The sequence below is a fragment of the Homalodisca vitripennis genome, chromosome 2 (genome assembly GCF_021130785.1).
Source record: "Homalodisca vitripennis isolate AUS2020 chromosome 2, UT_GWSS_2.1, whole genome shotgun sequence".
In the NCBI taxonomy this organism is placed as follows: Eukaryota; Metazoa; Arthropoda; class Insecta; order Hemiptera; family Cicadellidae; genus Homalodisca; species Homalodisca vitripennis.
In genome coordinates, this window is record NC_060208.1 from 175,038,721 (window position 1) to 175,064,819 (window position 26,099).

General features: G+C 31.4%; 1 protein-coding gene across 2 annotated transcripts in view; it reads left to right on the forward strand.

The window, feature by feature from the left end:
- Nucleotides 1-26,099, forward strand: part of LOC124355061 (sodium/potassium/calcium exchanger Nckx30C) — a 495,401-nt gene that overhangs the window by 446,190 nt on the left and 23,112 nt on the right. For both annotated transcript variants that reach the window (XM_046805974.1, XM_046805976.1), the window contains one exon: nucleotides 14,486-14,679. In XM_046805974.1, coding sequence (XP_046661930.1) covers nucleotides 14,486-14,679 — 194 coding nt within the window. The remainder of the gene's footprint in view (nucleotides 1-14,485; nucleotides 14,680-26,099) is intronic.

Consider the following 26,099-nt stretch of genomic DNA (forward strand, 5'->3'; position numbering starts at 1 on the left):
ACTCGTGCATCGATGATTATAATTATCAGCTGTACATATCTATCTATCTTCTATATATATATATATATATATATATATATATATATATATATATATATATATATATAAATGAATGTTTGTGTGTTTGTCCTTTATAGACTCAAAAACTATTTGACCGATCATTATGAAAATTTGTATGTATATGTATTTTTCCACGTAGAAGGTTTATATGCTATGCCCATTGATGTCACTCACCACCAGGAGGCGCTGCAAAATATATAAGTTATCAAAGCGCCTGCACATTGTAAACTACAATTACGAGATAGATGTGTATAATAACCACACACTATGTGAAGGCGCTAAGTTTTTATGGACATTTGTCTTTCAAATGAATTTCTGTTTGGCCTTATAGCTTGAATGTTAGACCACTTTATTATTAAGTACATGTACGTGTACAATGGCTATAAACATACACTTTTAGCAGATTTCTTGATAGTGTCAACAAGGTAAACTCTACATCGGCGTTGACAATATAATTCACTTGAAGCAGAAGTGCTCATACACGAGCAAAGCTTACAAAAAGCGTGCGAAGCCGCGGGGAACAGCTAGTACTTAATATAATTAGGCGGCTCATTATCTATATAGTCTTCCAATAAAGTTTTATTGGGTGAGCCCTAGCGAAGTATATCACTTGAAAGGCTGGAAAAATTTCATTATCTGTATATCTGTCTGTCCACACAATATCTAAAAAATTATATGACACAGGCTCGAAATTTTTCAAGCAACTGCACGTCAATATGAGCAACACTGAGTTCGATACTGGTGCATGTCACTCCATAGGATTTGGCTGAACAATTATGTTTATATTGGTCTTATGGGTAACTATGATTGAAACGAAAGAATAATGATGAAAGCCAGCTGCATACAATCATATATGTTTGAGCCGAGAAATGTGTTTAATCAAAGATTAAAACAAAAGATTAATAGAGTGGAAAGGCAGTGTTAATAGCCGGTGACAGTATTTTATGTTATCGCACGCTTGCTTTGAAGTACTCATAAATCAATGGTAAATGTCAAAAATGCTGTTATCCTGACATCAGAGTAATTTCAAAATTTACCAAGCAAGTGATAAATAATTACGAAGTATGTCGGTATTCGTTAAAAGAAGAATAAGTTAATGTCTTTGTTAAATATGAGACGATAGTAACCGTGATTATTTTACAAACTCAGATTTCCAATATTTACATGCCTTGTTTTAAATGTATGTTTTATTATTTCTTATATTTTAATTATTTTCTTACAAGAAACAAATTATTCATGTAACGTTTCTTTAACTCAATTACCTTTACTTTCCGACCAAGAATAGCAAATAAGGTTATCCTCAATGTTTTTATTATGTAATTTTCAATTTAATCAATCTCTACATGAGTAATAATTACATTCGATACGAGACAGCCAAATGTTTATCACTACTCCATCTCCATTTCGTTTGTTTCTCATAAAATATTTATTGATCAATAAACCATCTTAGGTTACATGCCATAAAATACAGCTTCTTGTATAAAGATCATCATTGGATCAACAGCTTTTTCATGTCAAAGAGATCACAATATCTTGAAAAGGCGCGTTTCGCTGTCTTGATTTAGCATGCCCTTAGGCAAGGATTGATTTATCCCTTCGCGTTATACCCCCTCCCCTCTCCACCCACTCAGTGTTGCCTCTGATGCCAGCCACCCCTCGGTAAATTATTGCAAGTTAAGTTCGTGTCTCAGCTAAACTAAACAGTCTGCAGAAGTTAAGCCATTGCAGTATGTTAACTCAATAACCAATGTCATCACCGAAACTAATGTTCCCCACTGGACATTTATACGAAACTACTTTATCAACCAAAAATTTAACTAAAGGGATACGCTGGAAGAATCTGAAATGTTACAATCTAAGGATAGTTTTGGATGTTATAGTATAATATGTACTTAATAAATCTATAATATAAAAACATGAATGAAAATTTTTTGACTTCACAGATTAAGTAATAAAAAGCTGGATTTTTAAATATAAGGAATATTGTATAGGGTACAAAAATTAAACCTCTACGAAAACCAGCGTGGCTAACGATCAATTTCTGTCATATTTGAAATTTATCCATTAGTTTCAAAAGTCAGGTTGTGTGTTTATACAATGCTTATGATTTTCGGCTCCTGGACTAAAAGTATGAGGGTAAAGACTCCAGCTACCTAAACCCTTTTATTTACTCCATAGTTACTTTTATACTTGATAGCAATTAATTATGACACTAATAAGTTCAAAATAAATTGTTGATAAAATTAGAGTTAATCTTGCTGGATTCTATTCTGTTTATTCATAGTTCGATAGATCACATACTTTTACTAATAGTGCAGTCATTGAAGCATTGTTGGTCCGAATTTTTTTTACTGTGAACCGAATTGCATAAAAATTTTGGAATTAGGTTCATCTTAACCCTTAACTTCAAAAGTGAAAATGATTTGAACCTCCGCAACCACCCTGGGGGTGGTTGCCCACCCCTTCTCGGGAGTGAATTTATTTTTTTCAAAATAACCTCGGATATCGATAGGAGGCTTAATTTTAAGCAAAAAATAATCTATAACGTTTTTTCGAAAAATCAAATACTTTTCAAGTTATTGGCAATTGAAAACTCGCAATTGTTTCACGTTTTTCATCGGTTTTTTGCAAAATATCTCCAAAAAATATACGTTTTATCGAAAATATTATAAAGAACACAATTGTAGCAGGTAAAACAATGAACCAATTTTATTTTTTATAAAGTATTCTAAGTGCAATATTAAGCTAGATATTAAAATCAAAGCAGTTTTTTATTTTGTCTGAAATTTAATCGATGTGGTCAATGCCATCTAGCGGCGAGCAGATGCATTTTAGGCAATTCTAATAAAAAAGAGTTTATAGTGCTTGAAAATAAGCTTTAAAATGAGCACTATTAAAAGTCTTTTGCACGTAAAATAAGTGAGCAGTATTGCAAATAAGAGGAGCATCTAAATGTTTTTTCTTTTAAAATCAATGGGTTTCATAAGTGCCATTTCCACCAAAATTAAAAATTAATCGTTATTCCGCCTAGAATCAACTTTATTATGAAGAGTTTAATAGATTTTATCAGTTTGGCTGCTTCAGAACACATATTTTTCAAAAAAGTCACGATTAAAAAAACCACCTTTTTTCATAATATCTCAAAAATGACGACATATACGAATAAAAGTTGTAGGTATGAAAAATGTAGGTATATTTCTGACAAAACAATTTGGATTTTTTTTATTTTTCTGTAAAACAAAAATTGACGGAAATATGATTGTTTAAAGAGCGCGTGGCAGCGCAATCACAGCCTCTCTTAAGCCCTTTAACCCTTCACCGTTTGAGAAAAAGGTTTTTTACTATATATTGCAATGAAGGATGTTGTAGCTCTTTTAATTACCTTTACAATGGTTTTTTATAAATTGTGATAGCATGAAAATTGAAGGAGTTGTGGTCAAAAAAAACTTATCATATTTTTTTCTCTACTTAATAACTGAAAATTTCGGAGTGTGAATATTTGGAGCAATGTGAAAGTAACGCAGTATAATAGAGACCCAAAACTATTTGTAATGTGTATATATATATACATAATATGGCTCATATATTTTGGAAACGTAGGCATGAATACATACCAACTTTCTTATATGTATATATAACACATGTGAATGAATTTTGTATAATTCGTAAATATTTTTATCCAATTAATAAATCGCAAATTTTTTACTCTAAATTAAATTATTTTTAAATAATTATGTAATTCATATATATTTACTGTTTTAATTTAGGGGTAGTTTTAAGGGTAGAAAAGCTTAAGAATATGATAATCATTTTCGAGAGTGTGGAATAATAATATTTAAATCCTTTTCATTTTATCAAAAAAAATATTTAACAATTTTTTTATCAAGGGGTAGTTTTCAAGGGTTGAAAGGGGGTTAAAAATTTGATAATTATTATAGAAAAAATATAAAATATTACTAACTCTATACTTACATCTTTTTATATCATACCAAAGTATTTTTTTGCGATTTTTTCAATTTAGGGGTTGTTTGCAAGGGTTGTAAGATGTTCAAGGGGTTGAAGATGATTTTAATATGAGGTAATTGTGTTAGAAAACACTTTAAAATTTCACCAACTTACTATTAAACATGTTTTCTAGCGATAAAATGGCTCAATGTCGATTTTTCCATTAAGGGGTTGTTTACACCCCTTATAAATAATAGGCGGAGTTCAGATCATTTTCACTTTTGAAGTTAAGGGTAAGATGAGCCTAATTCCAAAATTTCATGCAAATCGGTTCACAGTATAAAAAATTCGGAGGTAAGACCGTATTTTTTCGCTTCAATGACTGCACTATAATAGTTAGATTATTCTTAAAAGATTATAAACTATAATGGCAATGTTGGATATTAATTTAACTCTCTAAATAAAACCCAATAACTATAACTGTTTTATTCCTTTTGGGTTTTAAGATATTTTCACTTAAATATGTAAAGAAGCCGTCATTTTCAAACTATAACTTGTAAAAAATAGTATTTTCTGCAATTAAGTCTTTTTGGTCGTAAATATATAGTTATTAATTTAGAATATAGTTATTTTATTCTTATATATATTACATTATATATTATATTACATACTTATTACAACAAGCCGTTCTCAAATTAAGTCCTAAGTAAAAAAAAAAAAAAAAAAAAAAAAAACGTAATGGCCTCTCTTCTGATAATTATTGAGGTTTTTAAAGTTTGAAGATTACATTTGGACTTTTTTGGTATCGGAATAATAATACCTAAGAAGGTTAGTAGAAAACTCTGGCACACTGTATATTCAGATACCTGTCTTCCAGTGTTTGAAACAAAACGTAAAAACCACAAAAATTTCAAATTCGCATTAAGGTGTCTTACAACAAACAGTACGCCAGAATTTAAAACTCAATGAGTTACCTACCCCCAATCAATGTACAAACTTGGAAAAATTACACCAAATGTTTGATATTAACTACCCCTCGATCTTCTGCTTATTTTCAAAGGGTGATCTGTGCATATCGATGGCACAAATTTATATTTTGTTATGGCGAGATCCCCTATACACAGATGTGTCCTTTCATAGGTTTAAGATTTTATTGCGTTTCATCCAGAGAGAATTACTTCAAGTATATTAAATAATATAATTTCTTGTATTTAAAATAAAATAAACAATTATTGATACTGGTTTGTAAATATCATTACAAAATAAATTATAAAAACCAATTTTCCAATGTTTATGGCTACAAAAGCAAACATTTTCCTAATATTTTCATTTTATTAGATCATTAATACATCTTCACAAATAAGAAATTTATTTAGAGCTATCAATGTGTCTACGTGAATGGTTTATGTTATTAAAGCAATAAAATTTGTTAAAATTTTTTAAGAAGTAGTGTGTAGTAAATGTCACCTTTAAACTATTCCTGTAATAACGTTAGATCTAGGACAGTATCTTGTTAATGAATGTAAATGTAACAGGTCCTTCGTTGAAGTTCAAGCCTTAACATTTACACACACTGCTTCAATTAAGGTGAGGCAATCTTCTTTACAACCAGCAAAGAGTTAAGTTCTTGAGTTTTTCTCTGAATTTACTGGTTTTTAAGAAGCATTCTCGTTGAATTATATGTGTTGGTTTTTGAGCAATTTAAAATATTGAGATACACTGATTGTTGTAATTTTATAGCCATTTTCATTGCTGACAATCTCCTGCGTTCAAAACAAAAATAAGATTTGTCACAAAGGCGTAAGTCCGGAGAGAAAACCATGGGTCAATCTCCTTTAAGGGATTATCTAAATGAAAATAACTAAGCAAATGCCATTTATATAAGTTGTTCACACAATGTACTACTCAATTACTAAGAAGTATTAACTTTTTCATTTGTCATGGTCTTTGTTTAGGGTTAGCTTGAATGCATGTCTTGTCAAAATAGACGAAATTTTAGAGAATCTGCAGAGGAGGGTGCTTCTCTATACAATACCGGTGCAAGAGGAACCCGGCACTTGATTTCGTCGTCGCTACATGTCCAACAACAAAGAACAAAGCCGGCATTGTCTAAACTAGATGACTAGAGTGACGACAATCTCTGCAGTCTCCCCCCCCCCCCCAACAGAGTCTGTCAGGCTAGCCTTCCAAATAATACCGTATTAACCTTTATTCCTTTATCCTGCCGTAACACATTTATTTCTATCAGAAAATTCTAACCATTCCCTTTCGGCAGAGGGGAACTAGTTGTGTGGTAATTTGAATGGTGTATACCAGTAGTAATGCGGTTATCCCATGATAACCGAATAAAGCAATGTCGAGTGTGGCTGCTTCTTGGATGGGGGACCGCTGGGGTATGGTGCAAGTAGAAAAGGTTGTGCTTTTGCGTATGTAAGCGGAGCTCTGGTGGCGAGGTGACGTCAGTCAATTAGCAGATCTAAATGTTGCATCGCGTGGGACTATTGCTTTCGACGCTGTCTCTGTTTAGTATAATTTTATACTTTCCCTCGATTTAGTAGTAATACTTATGTTATTTCAAATGTAATACAATATATACTTAAACTAATAATATCTGGATTTACAGTGTATATACTATTGTGTTATGTTTGCAAATAATTTCTACAGCTTACAAAAGAAGCGGATTTAAAGGTTCCTGAAAAATTACAATTTAGCGAGGCAGTGTGTTCAAGCTTGTCGGAGGACGTGCAAAGTAAATATTGAAAGAGTCAGGATTTGTTCGATTCAAATTGAAAACCAATATTTTATCAAACTCTTTCATTTATACAATTTATTGCGATATCTCTTATAAAATTTATACTGATAAAAGAATTTTACTCAATTCAAAGTATGTTGAAATAACAGTAGTTACACAAGGTGAAAATACAAACTATAAATTGTTTATACGTTATCTAATATAAATACTAATGAAAAATATGGCTTGGTATTTTTACCGATGTCGTCTAATACACCCATTCAGATTACACAAGTAAATTTACACATTGCACTGATATTCAAAGATTTTAAATCAAGAAAGTAACTTAAAACAAATATAAACATGAGAACATTGTAGATGCTTCTTATTTATTGGCTTGTTAGTTATTAATTCATTTTTAAAATCAAAGGACTACGATGATTACATTTTATTTCTGAGAGGCCTTTTGCTTTCAAAGAATCAGACACACGTAACCGAAAACTAAATGGTGCTCACGTTGAAAACGAAAATCCTCACAAAAATAAAATCTAACTATTGGAGTGTTTACATTTTACCAGCTTCTATAATAAATTATAACTGTTTAATAATAATACTTTATTAATAATACATTTATTATTTCAGTTATGTGGGTCTGACGGTTCATTGAACATGAAAGGCCTCACAAAAATAAAAATGTCTCATTTATTCTAGTGTTTGTTCATATATTAAGCATTGGAGTGTTTGGTTTTTAAAAATTAATGAATAAAAATGAGATTTTAAAATTAAAACAAATAAAAGATTTTTTAATTGTGGATGTTTCTGCATACTACGAACTAAGGAGTTTGGACGATAAATATTTGGCGTGTCAGCGAAAATTAGATTTTTTCTGGTGATAGAATAGAATGAATGAATAAAAAGAAGTAACAGAGGCACAATATTTGTTATTCACTAGTATGAATGGAACGCAAAAGCCTGTCCGTATTTGTGGAAAAATTAAAGTATCAACTATCGCGTTTAAATTCCTTACATTGAGTGTAAACCGGGACTAAAAGGGTGAACTATGGAACAAATTAAAAGAAATGTGAACTCTAAGATGGTTTTATTCTGATTTAGACACTAAAATTATTATTACTATTAAAATGCAAAAGGTCTCTGTTTTGTATGATACTACTCGTACATTCAATCAAAATACGTACGTATTAGTTATCAGAAAGACATAAAATATTCTCATTCATTAAAAAAAAAAAAAAAAAAAAAAAAAAAAAAAAAAAAAAAAAAAAAAAAAGATATAATGACTAAGCTTTTAAAAAGCTTCTTATGCCTACATTCGCCTTGTAAAATAATATATTCCTTAACGTAACTCTTGATAGTAGGATTTTAATTACAGTAGTAAGTAATTTCACACCATTCTGGGGGAAATAAAAGAAACGAACAGGCTTTAAAAAGGCGAGTCTTCTTTCGCTCATGCTGCCAATGACTGAAGTGCTTTCAGTTGTCAGCCAATTAATGAATATTCTTTACGTGAGACATTTAAAAATTCAAAATTAAAGTTACGTGTAAGTTAAAAAGAAAGAGTAAAGTTATTTGCAATATTGTGTTTTATTCAAATGATATTGGGCTGTTATGCAATAAACCGAGTTTAGACGAAGACAAGATAAGACATTAACAATTTCTAACAGCCCCCATCAAAATACTAATTTTCTGTGGGAGAAAAATCCACAAACACAAGATGAAATTGGGTTTGTACTATTCCCTTGGCTAAAATAAAAAGAGCTTCAAGTATATTTTTGTTTTAAAAATAGAGCGCTGAAATCAAGAGCCCAGGATCTTGCTTCCGCACAGTAAAAAAAACAAACTTACAAATTGAAAGAGGAACTGTTTTTAGGCCACGTGTCACCAGATTATTCAGTTATACGATGGACTTCTGTAATTTACCGTAGGCATTTGAAAACAAGTGTGTTGAGGTTGTTTGCTATATTTATTGATCTCGCCATGCTTAAATGATAAAAATGCAGACATCTCTTTAAACCAATAATTATTTTATTTGGACGACAAGAACTTCCTCTAGATATGAAATTTGTCCGTGTATTTGTATTTGTATTTGAAATTTGAAAATTTGAAATTTGTATTTCCCAAAATATCGAAACGCTTGTTAATGCTGAGGCAAAAACTAAGGTAATTTCAGATTATTACATAAACGTGAAAAAGTAAATTTAGTTCACATTACAGAAGGAAATAATTGAGCACATTTGAGGAAATTACAGCACTTTCTATATTGCTGTAAAGAATAAAAGTGGTCAACTAATAAATGGTAAAATTGTTGTTCAATCCTGGTAGACGATACCATTGATAATATTGAACAAATATATAATGTGTGTTCAATATCTTGCTTAAAAATAGAAGCCATTATGTAAATGAAGATTCCTTACAATTCTGACCAGTCAGAGACCTAACGGCTAAAGCAGTCGTATAGAGTGTTTTATAACATTTAAAAACTACTGGAGAGTAAAGTGTCCTTTACCTTTACTACATGGATCTGCACACATGTCTAGCCAGTTCAATTGTATGAAATATTACTGAATGCACATATCTTAGTTATAACCATTGTGCTCTCCATCCCTTGAATATTGCAATATGAATGTGAGCTTGAAATTTTTAAGAATTTCGCAATCGCCTTAATTAATGAGTGCTAAATATTTTGGACAATCTAAAGGGCAGACTGTGTGAAATGGTGTAAGTGAAAAGTCTGAATTAGATCCTGTGAATAAAACTTTTAAAAGGCTGTGCCACGCGTTGGATTGCAAAGTTCAAAGCAGTTCCAGACTTAATGCTGATACTTGATTTTGTAATTTACTCCCTTGACATTACTTGTTTGAAAGATGGCCTTGAAAGGCCAGTTACTCAAGAAAGGTTGCTTTTAAATTAGTCTTAAACACTGAGTTCTGTGTCGTTGTACTCATTATTTCTAAAGTGTTTGCATTCAGGCATCAATTACGTAAAGAGCTTCAGCAACAAGATTTGATATGAAACAGGCTGGTCTTTTGCTATCATTTTCCTACTGTAATGAAAGTTTTCAGAAAGATTTTCATACAAACTTTAACGAATTTAATGTCATTTTCAAATGTTTAGGTGTCGGCAATAAAATTCTTAATATTTTTTCAAAGTTTAGGAGTAATCCACTGTTTACATTTGTGAACTCTATTGTGAAAGTACTAAGGAGAATTAAAAGTCACTATAGAGTCTTATGTATTGTGCAGTTTGTCTTTTTAATATCATAGCTAGAAGATGAATTTAAACTTAAGAAGCGTATAGTGAAGTATTTCAATGTTTGTGTAGTCCTAATAAAGAACATTAAAACCGGCTAGAAGCTTTAGTCCAATTCTCAACAATTTATTCTAAATTTGCTGTAACCGGTGTAGACTATATTAGGATTCAACCCTGCACCCTTCAATCAGGGCCACTATTGGCATTTTACACCTCTGTAGCCTAATAGCAATTTTTTTGTGGAATTGCAGAGAAAACTATATAGCATACTATTTACATCGATACATTCTGATCTAAAAACATTTTTCAGTTCTTTTTCAGTAGATAACGTTTTATCATGAGTAAAAAAACTGACTAATATATATTGTATGACTTAAAAAGGAATTATGTGTGTGTCTTACTTCACAACATTTTAGTCTAGGTCTCGACAGCCAGTTTACATTGTATAAGCACATATCCTAATTTTCGTGAAACCGATAGAGGAGTTTCAAATTGAAAGAAAATTATCATCAGCTGCGCTCGTTTTGGTGGAGGTCGATATAAGAAGGTATCAAAAGGGTACATTAATTGACCTATATTTTACTCGGGTAATATTTTTCTTGGATTTAGACTAGTTATATCACCATCAAAACTAGAAAAAAGGACTGAAAGTAGAGTCTTTCAAGATTTCTATAAGGTTAGCTGATTAATATTAATTGACGTGTCTGACAGTTGGTTTTAAAGGTTTAAAGATAAAAATAATTCTTAAAAATTCTCGTTTCGTATTTTTTATCTTTTTGTTACCCATTTAATACTTTTAATACCCAGCCACTATGAACTTTAATAAAACTAGCACAGCAAACTAATTCTCTCTTAGGTGAAATTTCTCTATCGATTCCAAGAAAAACCTGTTTGCGTGCGTATACAATGCAAATTGACTGTCGGGTCCTGGACTATTAGCTGTAATTTTCTGATAGTGACGGTAATGACAATCGGTAATAATAACAAACGTCAGTAGAGAGTGGTATGGCAATACCACATGATTACACTTGAATATGTTACAATTTTGTAGATACTGTGTAAATATTCAAACATTAATACTACACATCTGTTATAGCCTGAATTTCATACTTGACCATTTGCGAAACGAAAGAATGTTAGGATTATACCTGAATGCAGTTTATTTATAAAAATAAAGGTACTTATACAATTTCACTAAGACTATAAATTTATACTGTACCCTTTATTGGTACGAAGGTTTATAAAAATATGATACGGTCGGATGAGACATAATACTTTACTCTAAAAATCCTCTATGTTTCTTTTATCATGTTTAGATACTTTTTAAGGTAAAAGTTAAAGATTCTTGATATTCCAAAGTGATCAATTATCACTACGTTTACATTTTATTTCACTAAATATTTTATAACTTGTTATTTTGTTTTACTGTATATAGTTTCAGTACTTTATATTAATGACAAATTGCATTATTAATACTACCGTTCATATTATTATGTATTACTTTCAGTCATGGAAATATGTTAGACATGTGAAGACTCGGTAACTCCAATATTAACTCCCATATTTCATCCTATCAGACGTCAGAGCGAAGACTATGACGTCATAGCCGGTGACGCCATAAATTCCATGCATTCTAAGTTGGTTTGTCTCCCTGGTCACCGTACCACGCTGGGGAAATTTATTAACAGCTCGGATATTACTAAAAGTCACAAGTCATTTCTTATATCTTTTTTCTTATATTTTTCCTCATATTTTTTAAACCGAAGTTTAAAAATGTGCTTTCTAATAACTTCTTGCACACACATTTGTTGTGCATTTTTTAGTTTCTAAAGTAATTTCTAAAATGCGAATTTTCCTGAATCATAATTCTCATACCTTTTTAAAAAAAAAACTGATGCATCACTGGTTATTTGTTTTGACACAGTTTTGATACGGTGGCATGGGTATCGATTATTTATGTTCAACGGCGATAACCTCACCCTCTGAGGGTACGCTAAAAGGCTTTCTCGGTACAGGGAACTCGTTTTTTAATCCAGCTAGATAGATGTTCCTCGATTACTTTCCTTTTAATCAGTTTTGAAGCGTGAGTTCCTTTCCTGGCTACATATATATTGTAATATTTAAATTATATTAAAGCCCAGTAGAACGATCCTAAGTCCGTGTAACTTTAATCATTACATGTTTTACCGATTTTAAAAGGAAATATAAGTTTTCATATTTATAATATAAAACTTTAAAAAAATTAATGGATTTTCGCTCAATACATTTCATTCTTTTCGAGTAAAAATGCTTAAATGTAATGCTAAATTCATACTAAAGATGTTCAGAAAGTTTCATACTCTAACCGATGGCTGTGGCCGTTCTTTATCAATAACCCAAATCAATAATCAGTCACTTTGATATTTCTTCGTCTTCATTCCTTTATCACTTTCCAAAATATTATTGGTCACAAAATGTGAACATTTGATAATTTATAATTTCTATTAACACCACATAATAATATAGATTTAGGTATTATTTATAAACATGTTTGTCGTCACAATATTCCATAGCATTAATTACTTTAGATAAATTAATACTAAAATGATTAGTGACTTAAGTATTAAATCTTACAATACACACTTCTAAAACGTTTCGTCATATCAACTTTAGTTTGTATCATATCAATTAGGATTTTTTTAATTCCAAGGAACATATTTACACAATTTCATTTTATGTGTCAACAATAATTTCATAATCTTAACATAATATAGCCATATAAATTAGCCATATCACGAGTTTCTTCAGTCACAAAAGCATAAGGTATTTAAATATTTCACATACATCTTGGTACGGGAAACCACTAATTTTCAATTCTGGGTTAACCGCAACCGCATGATGGTAGCAATTAATATTATTACAAACTACGCTTGGCTAGCTAGACATAAACGATATCGTATAACATGTAGCTTTACACATATATCATTCATATATAAATAAAACAATATTGGTTACAAGGATGAACCTTGAGGCATTCTAAATGTATCTATGTGATTCACTTGCGTGTTTTCTTCAACGCATTAAACTCTATCAGAAGGAAAGCTTTAATATTTCAGATAGCTAAGATTAACCATGCTGATACTCCAAACTGTATTATTATCACCGATGATACATAAAATGTTTTAGAAATACAAAAGGATGTAACGCGCTCTACTTTCCCACCCTCTTCTATTTCTACAACAAAATCAGTGACTACATAAATGACATTCATTATCTAATCTCATGATAATTTATTGATTATACATTTATACATACAATTAATACATAGCATTGTAACTAACTCGTTTGCTACTAACAATTTAAAGCAAATTATTGGTTGTAATTTCGACTTAGATTTAAAAATATTCAAAATCATGGAATTTCCTAATAGTTAAAGATTGCAACTATTTAAAACCACTTGAGTGGGTTTGCTAAGAATGTACGCGATCGCTGAGAACGATAACCACATAAGTGGACTAATGTTGAGGGGGCAAGGTCAGCCCAGTATATTGATGAGCTGGTATTGATTGAGTTGCCATAGCGATCTACTTGGAGAAATCCCGCACAAATTTGGCCGTCAAGTAATGTACTGCGCCGTAGGCAGTTTTATTGGATCAGATGGCTGCAAATACCAAACATCATTATTACCAGCTTCGATTAGTTGAAAAGACCTTTAAATTCTACTCTATAATTGAGATTTATTCAAAAACTATAAAATAGTTTTTAATAATTAATTTATGATTTTATTACGGGTTCTTTCCGTTTAGCAAAATCCAAACATTTGTCCATCCACTTCTTGTGCTGAAAATGTGTTATATTCGTTCGGATTTGACCAAGAAAAATATTCTTCGTTCCATGAATTCTTTTTTAACGATCTTACAATAAAAAAAGTCTTTTGTGTTAAGTAAATTAGTAATATGACTTATTTCCACTTGCACATTATACTATTTATTACTATAAAAAATATATAATACGAGCATCCGAAAATCCTAGTCGTTTGAAAACTAAAAGAGCTAGATTACATTTTTAATTTAGAGTTAATACATTTTGGTACCTTAATCGTAATAATTATTGTCTTCCGGAATAAATAAATAATCAACTCATACAGTTTTAAATTTATCCTTTTGGTTTATCTCTTTTACCGCTCATTATTTTTGAAAGATAAATAATTTTAGACGTATACATTCGGACCTTATACAAAGTATTGAAAAACAATCCTAGGCAATCGCTGATCTCTATAAGTCACCGTTTGAGTAGATATTGGTTTTATTCATCTCTCGAGTATAAATCGATTCTAAATCCTCCTACCTTGTTTGTATACGTATCTCCATACTTGAATCTTTGCCACTTGGGCATTAGATTGAACAGAGAAACTAACTTTCTTCTGTGTATGTTGCTACAAGCTCTAATGAGACTACTCCAGAAGTGCATACTTGCTCGTCACTCAACACGAGGTCGGTGTTGCAGGCAAGGTGGATGAGAAGGCGACACAACTGCACGCCATAGCCTCCCTCAAGGTGCTTCTCGACGCCACAAAGCCTCACAACGGAGCCGCCTCGACGTCGGCCGCCAACCACGTCCAGTCCACGCTAGAGACGCAGTTGGCCCAACAGTCGGAGCCCAACGGCGTCGCTCTCTCAGGAGGCATCGAGCCCTGTTTGGTGAGTTTCTGACTATATTCACTTGTAGTGCAACACGTACATTAAAAATTTCAAAATGTAAACTGTTTTATATATATATATATATATAGTTTTTTAATCAAAATCTATCGAATAAAAAATAATAATTATTACTTACCGTTCTGATGAAAAGTTGTTAACTTTTTGTTTACTTTTTTCCCATTTAGCACAACATAACACTTTACTAAACACACTCATATAGTAATCCAAAATATGCTAAATAAATACTAATTTATTACAAAAAAATCTATATACAACTTGTACATTCAGTTTTTAGAAAAAGCACACAAGAAAAATGTTTTTTTATGAAGGCCCCACAAAATCTGTCAAAATCATAGGGGATGTTTTAGCACTTTAATGTTTATTGTGCTACCTATTTAGAAGCGACGTCAGTGATAGAGGAAGTAAATGATTTAAAATTCTCTTCTGCCTACGGATAAGGTAGATAAACCTTATCCTTTGGGATAGAACAAAACTGTCGAGTCCATGCTCGAGTTGCAGTTGGCCCAACAGTCGGAGCCCAACTCGCTCTCTCGGGAGACATCGAGACGTGTTTACAAAACAAAACTTCGTCCAGTCCCAAGAGTCAATATTTTGGTGTCTAAGATTAACTACTTATAAGTGACTTCAATGATACAGGAAGTACTTTCACCAGTTTCATGAATAAATATTGTGCGAATGTAGAAATTCTACATGCAAATAATTTCTCTCAATAACTATTATCCCTTTCGGCCCAGTCGGAAGAAAAATAGATTTCACATGATGTCGTGATGTCTAAATGGCAAACCGAAGATGCATTATTAGTTTACATGCACAATATATAACTGTTCTGGTTATGGTAGTTATGGATTATGTTGGTCATTATCATAAACAACTCGAAGAATCTTCCGGAAATTCCTTCATTAGGGCAATATTGCAATAGGCAGATTGATGAAATCTACCTAAAATTGTTTGAACTGACACTTACTTTTTCTGTAATCTGCTATACCTTTTGAAACCCCTCTTCTTTTTCTAATTTGTCCCAAATGTATTAAGTGATCTAACGCAAAGATAACTAATTTAATAGACCTACTTAAAGGAGATTAAACATGCCCGAAACTTGGTATCATGTTCATTTTTGTGTTTGTACTTAATACTTTTTTATGATTCATTTAAAACTTCCGTTTAAATTCTTTTCATATATAATGTTTGAGAATTCATCCATCCAAATACTTTCGTATAAAGCCATTACAGCGCCATAATAAATAATATTCTTGAATCCTTCAGTTATGATTTTAGATCGTATTTAATCCATTGTATTCATATTTTTTAAAGTAAAGACCGCGTTTTAATTCGGAAAAGTCTAAACCACAATCTAATCACGTTTAAGATAAATCAGTTCGAAATGCCAGGTCAACAGGATATTTCCCACAGGAGAACTCCATATTTTCGCTCATTTACATATGTATGAGCCAGTTCCGTTGAAATCCCAGCGAGTCCTCTAGTGAAACGATTTATTGAAACTTCATGACAGTCCATTCATCTTTGTGTATATTGAATCATTTCTGTCTAATTTCGAAACTCAAACGTTAATCGTTTGCGCCTCGACGTTCAGAAGCTCCGACGGAATTGTAGCAAATTTCAAAGCCGCTAGTTTTCATGCGCAACTTTTCTACTATTTTTTTCATAGTAAGTTACATCCTAACTGGTTAAGTTAATGCAAGGTGGAGTACGTCACACACGTATGGCGTAAAAATCTTCGCTGAGGTTACTTGAAAATTTTCAAATCTATGGTTCATTTCATTCTCGAGGTGTCCTGTGGACAGATCCTCAGCCATACAATCGTCAGAATAGTTTTTACATCCCCGATCGACAGAAGAGAAATTGTGTCAGCCTACTGTGTGATAGGCTCTAATGGCGCTCAGCCAAATTCTGTGGTTATACCTGCCTTATCATAAAACTAAACTCTCTTAGAAATAAAGTGTAATGTACAGTTTTAAGTATGCTGATAATATCTCAAGGATTTTTGCACCCACTCTCGTTTTTTTACTAAGCTAGGTTTATAGTTTTACATCAAAAACTTTCCTGTGAGCTATAGAGGGCACTATAACACAAGATTGTGCTGAAATTAAATCTTGTGACCAAACTACAATGCTAAAGCATTGACTTTCCAATCTATTATTTATCTTTTTCTATTAGCCTTTATATTTTTTATGTGCATATTATTATGATGCAAAATATATAGCTGAAATTTAACCACTTTTCATTACTCTATTGAGTTAAGTTTTCCTTTAAACGCAATCTCGTGACATGTTATTTTTTAATATGAATAGTTTTGGCAGAGTTTTTTTAAACTCAATTAATTAATTATTTAAATAGATTTTAGCATTGGTCTTAAGGGTAACTATGACGGCAACAATAAAATTGCTGACTAAATAAATTTGTAAAGAAACTTTGAACAATCATATTACAGTTTAACATAATCTTTTGGTGATTTATTATGCTTAAATTTATTATAAACTCATATGATACCTAATAAGATGAACAAAAAATAAATGTATTATGTAGCAAGATTTCAAGAAAATTCATCTGTAGACTAAATTTTTTTAGAAACTTCATTACTACACAGATAAGAGTTTTATTATGATGGATTATGACCATGGAATTGTTGAAAAAGTTGCATGTCTGTCTGTCTTTTCTTACTATAACTCGAGATCGAACTGACTTATAGACTTGTATGAAGTTTTACTTCTATATAGGCAACGTAAAGTCCGATGCTAGTGGTCATTCCATTCAGTGGTCTAAGCGTTAGCGAACACATATTTATTATATGGATAACCATAAAGTGGTGGCAACGAGAAAATCGCAGAGTAAATGCAGTTGTAATAATCATGTTACATTTCAAAATGTTGAGTAATAACATATGTAGTCTGATTATACGCAAGATATCTCGAGAAAGGTATACTTAAAATATATTATGCTTAAGTATATATCATCCATACACTTAAAACTTTGCTTGAAACACTATTTCTACGTAGGCAAGTATGAGTTGTAATGGTGGTATATGTCCATCTATGACATATATACATTTTAGGCATCATTGAAGTCTACCACTTAGTAGGCTGACATGCTTCCTCTTTATTCTTATTGGGAGTGTGTAAACATTTTTTTCTGTACGGATATCTGTGTATAGGACATGTTAGGAATGAAATGAGCTACGTGGATTTTATCATACAAGCTAGGGAGAATTCTGACACGTGGTGTGTCTTACCTTGTTGAACTAGAGTCTCAAGAGACTACGATAAGATTTCATTCTACTCAAAACTTCGAACTGAAAATGTTGGAATTATTCAAGTTTGACTCTATTTCTATAAATTTGTAGGCTATACAATTTTTGTAAAATTTATTCATTCTAAATTCAACGAATAGTATCGTTTTTATCTTGCAATTTAAGTGTAAATATTATTATCACGCGTTAAAATCAACCGTAATTGTTACAAAATTATAAAAATAAAATATAAATATTTACTTTATTGCATAGGCTATCAGTTAAACGCGAGGGAGTAATTAATGTTTTATATTACTTAGCTTACTTTTTCTTTTACTGTATAAATAATCTACATCTTACATATTACTACATTCCATACTAAAATCTCATATGCCTTCATTCAGTTTGTTTACATATCTGCTATCTTTTCGTTGTCATCGTAGTTACCCATGAGACCAATGTAAACATATTTCCATACTCCTAGCCAAATTCCATGCACCATCATCGAACCCGATATTGCTTACATTCAAATGAAGCTTGATGCAAAAGTTCAACTCGATAGGTCATTCATTTTCGAGATATGTGCAGACATTCAAACATAAATTAAAATTGTCTAGCCCCTCGACTGATAGGGGTCGCTATGTACAGCCAATAATAAACGTATATACTTGCTCAAAGGAAGGTAACCGATCTCCGGAACCGCATTCAAGTCTATGAAAGTGTAAAGGCCAATGAAAAAACTGAAGTAAAGGTTGAAGAGAAAAACTGAAGTTTTACTACGAAATAATACGAAGTGCCAATGTATTTTATTAAGTATCCAATATGAAGGTGCAACAGAATTTCTTCAAGTGTCGAAAGTCTTGGGATTAAGAATACACAAAACGTTAAAGACTCAAATGTGACGTAAACTCGCCAGAATTTAGTTTGACAAAAGACGGATTTGTTCGTAAAAATACTAAGGATTTATCTGTGTAGACTATTTAGACCCGATCATTTCACTGAACAGAAATTAATCGTTCTGACTCTAAATTAAACTTGCGTTGACCTTTTTGAGTACATTGATCACGGTTAAGAACATTCTGAAAATTGGGTGAATATATTGTCGTAACTAATTTTTAACCATCTAACCAGCTCTTGTGTGATTACACAAATCCGCTTCACCTTACTGTTGAACTTCCATTCACTCTCCCTGTGAAGTCCTTAAAATCTGTACATAACTTTTTACGCGAAATTCTATGACAAGCCTGCCAAGTAAGATAAGACGGCTATTTTGTCAGTTGAAAACGCGTTCTGGATGTATTACTGTAGTTCCACTATTGTTACTCAGAGTGTTTAAAAGGTGTACTCGCCACCCTCCTCGAACAACAGAGGGTGCGGTGCGCTGAGTGACCCCGATATATATCCGAGAGATTTCTGCGTGGCGGAAAGCCAATAGTTAGCAGACTGCACCATACCCCCTCTGCTTCCGATTTATATCCTCTCTTCATCTTTCCATTCCTCATTCCTTCACCAACACACACGCACACACACCTGCATAGCAGGAAGCCAATAGTTAGCAGACTGCACCATACCTCCCTCTGCTACCGATTTATATCCTCTCCTCATCTTTCCATCCCACATTCCATCAACAACACACACGCACACACACTTGCATAGCAGGAAGCCAATAGTTAGCAGACTGCACTATACCTCCCTCTGCTTCCGATTTCTATCCTTTCTTCGTCCTTCACCAAAACGCGCACACACCACTTCTATTAAGCATCGTTTAGAGTTACTTATAGTGTAGAAGACACGTGATACATCACTTTTGTAGGAATAATATAATATTATTTTCTAAATATTCTAATTTCTTTGGTTTTACGAACTTTGAGTGTTATATACATCAAATAAAACAATCAAACTAATGGACACTTAATAAAATATATAAATAGAATCTTACTTATATAAGTAGACATTAAGCATCAAATTATGAAATATAAACGTGATGTTATTTTGAGAACATTAGAGAAATATATAACAACGTGCTTTGCATATTATCATCACTATTTTGTGACTTAGGAACTACAATTCAACGTATTTTAATACTTAAATTGTTAACAAAAATCATAGGAGATGAAAGCAATAACTGCCAATACTATTTTCAGCTATTACATAATTTCATTCAATCGTCTTTTAAACTTTGAAAATGAGGGTTGGGAACCTACTAGTAGTTTTATATTTTTACCACAAAGCTTAAAATATTTTTAAATTCAATAATTACAACATAAGTAGGATTTGAGGAATGTCAAATAGTAATTGTTTAGCCAATAAAATAATGCATAATAACATCAATAAAGAACACAAAATACACAATAGATAACCTAGCCAATATAACACTATTAAGTAATGCCACAAAAGAAATATCCTATTGACTGACAATGTAAGATATAGGCTAATGGGCTAGCACAGATGGCTACCGGCACTTCATTTTGTATGTATGAACATAACCTACATATTCATGATACGTTTTATGAATTTTTGTATATAATTAGTTATTTTAAAAATCTGGATTTGCGAGATTTCAAAACCTTGCATTTATTTATCCTTTAACAAGGTACATGTATAAAGAAATAATAATTAGTCACTTCCTAGCAGTATTCGTTACAACAAACCAGTAAATATACACTAGATAAATAATGTTTTTTTTTTAATTTGGATAGAATTATCAAGTTTTGGAACTTAAAAAGTTGTATTTATTAACTTATAAATATAAATATTCAAAACCCCGTTTTACAAATCCGAAATCATATTGAGTATGCTACTGCATGTGTAAATAAAAACGAGGCTGTATGAACTAAATTCTCCAACCAGCTCTGGAAACCTTCGACTGTCAGTGAGAAGCGGACTTATTTATATTATAATATATATATATATATATATATATATATATATATATATATATATATATATATATAATGAGCTAACCAGCTACATTATATCTTTGTAGCTACTTTTATATGGATACAGTTGTTTTGTTTAATAGATTTTGTAATGTATAATAAAATATAGGTAAAATATAGGTCTTAGAAATTCACATTATACTTTCGCAAGAGAAATCCGTTCACTAGTACTTATTTTTAAGTTAACTACCTGGTATTTTAGTAAAACCTCTCAGTGCGAGCACATGTAATAGTTTAGGTGTCTTTATTATATGTTAGCATATTATTTTATTTTATCAACTAGGTATAGATTTATATTTATACTATCGTTTGAAGTATTATCGTTTATCGTTTGTCTTGCAAGGTTGAATGAAGCGCATTTCATCAACCAGTTGAAAAGTTTGAAATGCTGCAAAAAAATGCTTTTGGGGAGAACGGGACTAGCCTCATATAATTGTTTAAGAAGGTTGATGATTTCTAAATAAGCAGTCCCAGTACTCAAAGTTGGCAAATAATTAGTAAAGAATTTATTATTTAATCTTATAATCCAAAGTGAGCTTCCTGAATATGGAAATTGTAAAACCGTAATTGCCTGAGCGATAGCAAAACCCGTTAGTGAGAGGCTGGTAAAATATATCTTTTTACGATATCTAGAGAACGCCTTAGATCATTGAACATTAAATTATGATTGAAAATTTATTTATATACAGGCAGTATCGAGTTCGATTGTTGTGCACGTCGCTCCAATACATTTGGCTGATTGTCAATGAAACATTAGTTTCCTCTTTCAAACGCTTTAGCTATTATAGACTAGAAATATTTTATATTTTACTATCACTCAGGGAGCTGGCAAAACTTTTCTCTAAAAGTGGGGACTTTTTTCTACCTGGTTGCATGCAAGTTGGCAAAACTGTTCAACTTTTAATCCTCCGTTATAGATGGTTTGAATATTCACATCTATTAAGCTTTTATCACGTATTTCAATCCATTACTTTGGAGATATATATTAATTTAAGTTAGTGCAACACAATGTCGATTGTAATCCCCTTGCTCCATAAAGTAAGAAGCTTCAAATATCCTTTTATTGAACACTTGTTGTTTCCTGTGGCTTCTCACGCTTTGCCCGTGTATGAGCACTTCTGGTTCAAGTGAATTATACTTACAACGCCGATGTAGAGTTTGATTTCACGATCAAGAAAATCTGTCAAAGTGTATTGTACACGTACATGTACTTTATAATAAAGTGGTCTAACACTCAACCTTTAAGTTCAACCTAAAATTTATTTTAAAGACAAATATACATCATAACTTAGCGCCTTCAAATAGTGTTTGACTGTTTAATATAGGTAACTGTCTCGTAATTGCGGTTTATAACGTACAGGCGCTTTGAACACTTATCTTTTACAGTACCGCCTGGTGGCGAGTTATATCAATGGGCATAGCATATAAACCTTCTCCGTGGAAAAATACATGTACATAAAAACTTTCATAATGATCGGTCACATAGTTTACGATTCTATAAATGACATACAAACAAACATTCATTTATACATATTTGAATTTGAAATATAAAACCAAGTATTATTTCCAAGTTAGTTCATAAATTAATAAAAGTATATCAAATTATAGAAAGCATACTTTTAATATATTCTACTATGCAAGATATAGTCGTAGGTGGATTTAATTTCTAAGAAATGCGGACATTTACAACTTCAGTATTCAAAAACTTTCTATTATATGATATATATTCAGAAAAGATATTTATTGACAAAGATAAATTTAATAACGAAAATTGTTACAATCCTGTTTTGTTCTTCAACTTGTAAAGAAAAAACTACAGTCATTATTAAACTAATATTAATATACTTGCACTATCTTAAACATTCAATTTCATCCTGATTTTGAATAAATGTATAGGATAAATGTTGAGATTTTATTTGAAGGCACTTTGCATTATTATTCAAACTTTTCCGGACTATAAAAGCAAAGCATTGAATTGACGTCCTCGAACATTGCATAGATCATCATTGTGATTTGGTTGACCACAATGAGTGGTGCAGTAATCTACTATTGGATGACACCAGCGACATATCATCAAACACTGCAATCAACACATCAGGAACACAATTGGTTGTACCGTATATATCTATCTAGCCTACCTCTACTTCCCGATCCTTTCAGTCATTGTTAAATTACAATACCTGTCTCATGCTTCAGTAGTACGTAGAACTGTAAGATGCAAAATAGTAAATCATTTTTAATGTTTTTCCATGATACATTTTAAAACTCTTATTTTTACTTTAAACTCATTACTTACATATTACGATTTTTTGATATATGTTACAAAAACTGATGATTTCTCTTCGGGAATTATTTAAAGTATTAAAATCGAAGTCTGAGGTAAACTTTTTCATTGTTAGTAAAATGAAAATACAACTATTAGAACCTATACTTGATGTACACGCAAGGAAACAACATAATCTGTATTAAAGATCTGGCTAACAATTCTAGTACATATATAAACAAATACTTTCTTCTAGAGAAGAATAGTTAAAAAACAACTCTCACTACAAGTAAATTAAAAGATGTCACCACATTAATTTGCTGAGCGTTAGCGAAGCCCATCAATCGAGGGACTGGAAAAATTGCAATGCTGCCTACCCGTTTGTCTTAATATCTTGAGAATGAACTGACCTATTGACTAAATATTTTGCTTGCAGCATCATTTTTATATAAGCAACATGGAGTTCGATGATAGTGCATTTCACCCAGTGGAATATGGCTGAGCGTTAGTGATCATCTTTACCTTGGTCCTAATAATAGTATAAGTAATAACAATTAATACTAATGATATTTAATTTAAACGTGTAATATAATATAATCTTGATGTTAAAAATCTGTAATTGGCGTAAAATAATGTATACATTAAAAACGTATAATGTGTTGTAATTCATAGTTAAGAAGATTTATGAGTTAAGTCCACATTTTTAGTTTATTTATATCGCGTTTTTCTTGTAAACGAGGATCATATTTATGAATACATATGACTGATAGTGTTAGCTTCCAATTTGATAAAAAATAGGAGCGAGTGAATAAAGTATCCTGCAGCAACAACATGAGCGTTGTCTCATCAGGCTATTCAGTTTGAGCTGTTAGTCCAACACCTCTCTCCACATTTTAAATTCATAGACTTCGCGGTCAATGACATACCAAGCTTAGTGCATTAGGACTTTTGAAATATAAATATTTTGTGGTTATATTTTACTAGCGAAATTGATGTGCGTAAAATAATACTAGTTATAACTTTTATTCGTAATTTATTAAAATGTCATGTTTTGCGAATTTCCAAAGTCTGATTGTGATATTTTAAAAGTCGTTTCTTAACAATCATCAAAAGTAAATTCGCAAAATGTGTGCTGCGAAATCATCTTCGTTCTGAATAAATATCATATGATAGAATTTTTTTGTTCTAAAGTTGTAAATGTCCGTATTTCTTAGAAATTCGGTCCACCTACGATTATTTATCGCATAGTAGAATATATTAAAAGTATACTTTCTATAGTTTGCTATGCTTTTATTAATTTTTTAATTAACTTAATATTATATTTGGTTTTATATTCCAACTCGGAAATATTCAATACAAATATATCATATTATTAAGGTTTTACAGATATTTCATCTTTAAAATAACTTTGGTGTACTGCCATAACACTATATTTGGTGAAAATGACACTTTGCTGCAAATTAGAGACATAACACAACGTCTTAATTAAGTCATTCTTAAAAGATAATACAGGAATCTATCTATAAAATGTACTTTATTTTAATAATCTTATCAAACCATTGGAAAGTTCTATTTTAAGTTTGTTCCTATATTAACTCAACCTCATATCCTGAAACTTGTTTTATCATATAGTATAACTGATATGGAACAAAATTTAATTGGAAATTGTAAGAATAGTATTCTTGAATCTTAAGTCTCTACTATAAACACTCACATGTTTATGTACTAAGATCATAAACAAACCATATCAATATTTAATTGAATATTTTATATATCAGACTTTATATGGATAAATAAAAGCTAACTGGGTGCTAACTGACGTGTTATTTCTCTAGCTGTTCGTTTGGGAAGTGCACAATCGTTCTGGGATGCAAAAAGCAAATAAATGAGATTCTGTGTAAAAGCGCGTGGCTGTATAATTCAAGCAGAGGGCAGCATCACCAACTGCTCCGGGGGGACAGGCTGCACTGTGCTCGTGGAATCTTAATTACCGATTATCACAACCAACCGGCGCGGTGCGGCGTACTGTAGGCTCGTTAATCACCGTTAATTGAGATTTAATTCTCAGCCCAGCTCTTCCGGCCTTAATAAAATTTTACAGTGTACTTTGATCTCCTAACTTTCATTGCACATTGCTGAAGACCGTATCCAAGTTTAGAATCGGGATTTATTTATAATAGGCTAATATTCACGAGATTTCCTTGTATTTAGGATAATATAAGATTAAACTGCCTAATATATTAATTTTGCAATATAGCAACATGTTTTCTCAACGATCTGTTGAGGAAAGTGGATTTAGCCTCAGATTATTTCAGTAAAATACCGTACAAATCGATACTACACAACCGTATGAATAAAAATGTTTCGTTCTAGTATGATCTGAAATGGCATTCAGCTAATTTGAGAATTCATCAATCCATTGAAATCGAATCAAACTTTCTCCCCAATAAATTCTCTCGCCCTAAATATTTTATGAAATACCCCATATAGCAATAGCTTATTCTCAGCTCCCAACAGATATAATCCACGTTTATACCAAAAAAAACTACAAATTAAAAAGTTGTTTGTCATTATTTAAGTTTTTTTTTAAGTTTGTTTTTGACAATGGAAGAATTATGAAAGAAATAGGATTTTTACAAACATTAGCCATCGTTCAGTGATACAAAATATCAATTGTAAAATCAGTGATTTTTTGTATCAGTGACAATGGCAAATGTCCGGAAAATCCTGTTTCTTTCATTATTTTACTTATGCATTGTGGATGCTTGCAAAGAATTTTCTTAAACATCTTGTATTACATATAATATTTCTATTCTGAGTAAGATCACTCTTTATTTATGGAAAGGTCGTATCAAATAAGAGAAACGTCTACTAAATCAGAGATTCTCCGGAAAGATCGAAATCGTGTTTACCTTTTCATTGTTATGCACGAGGACCAATGTTGAACCCAAAG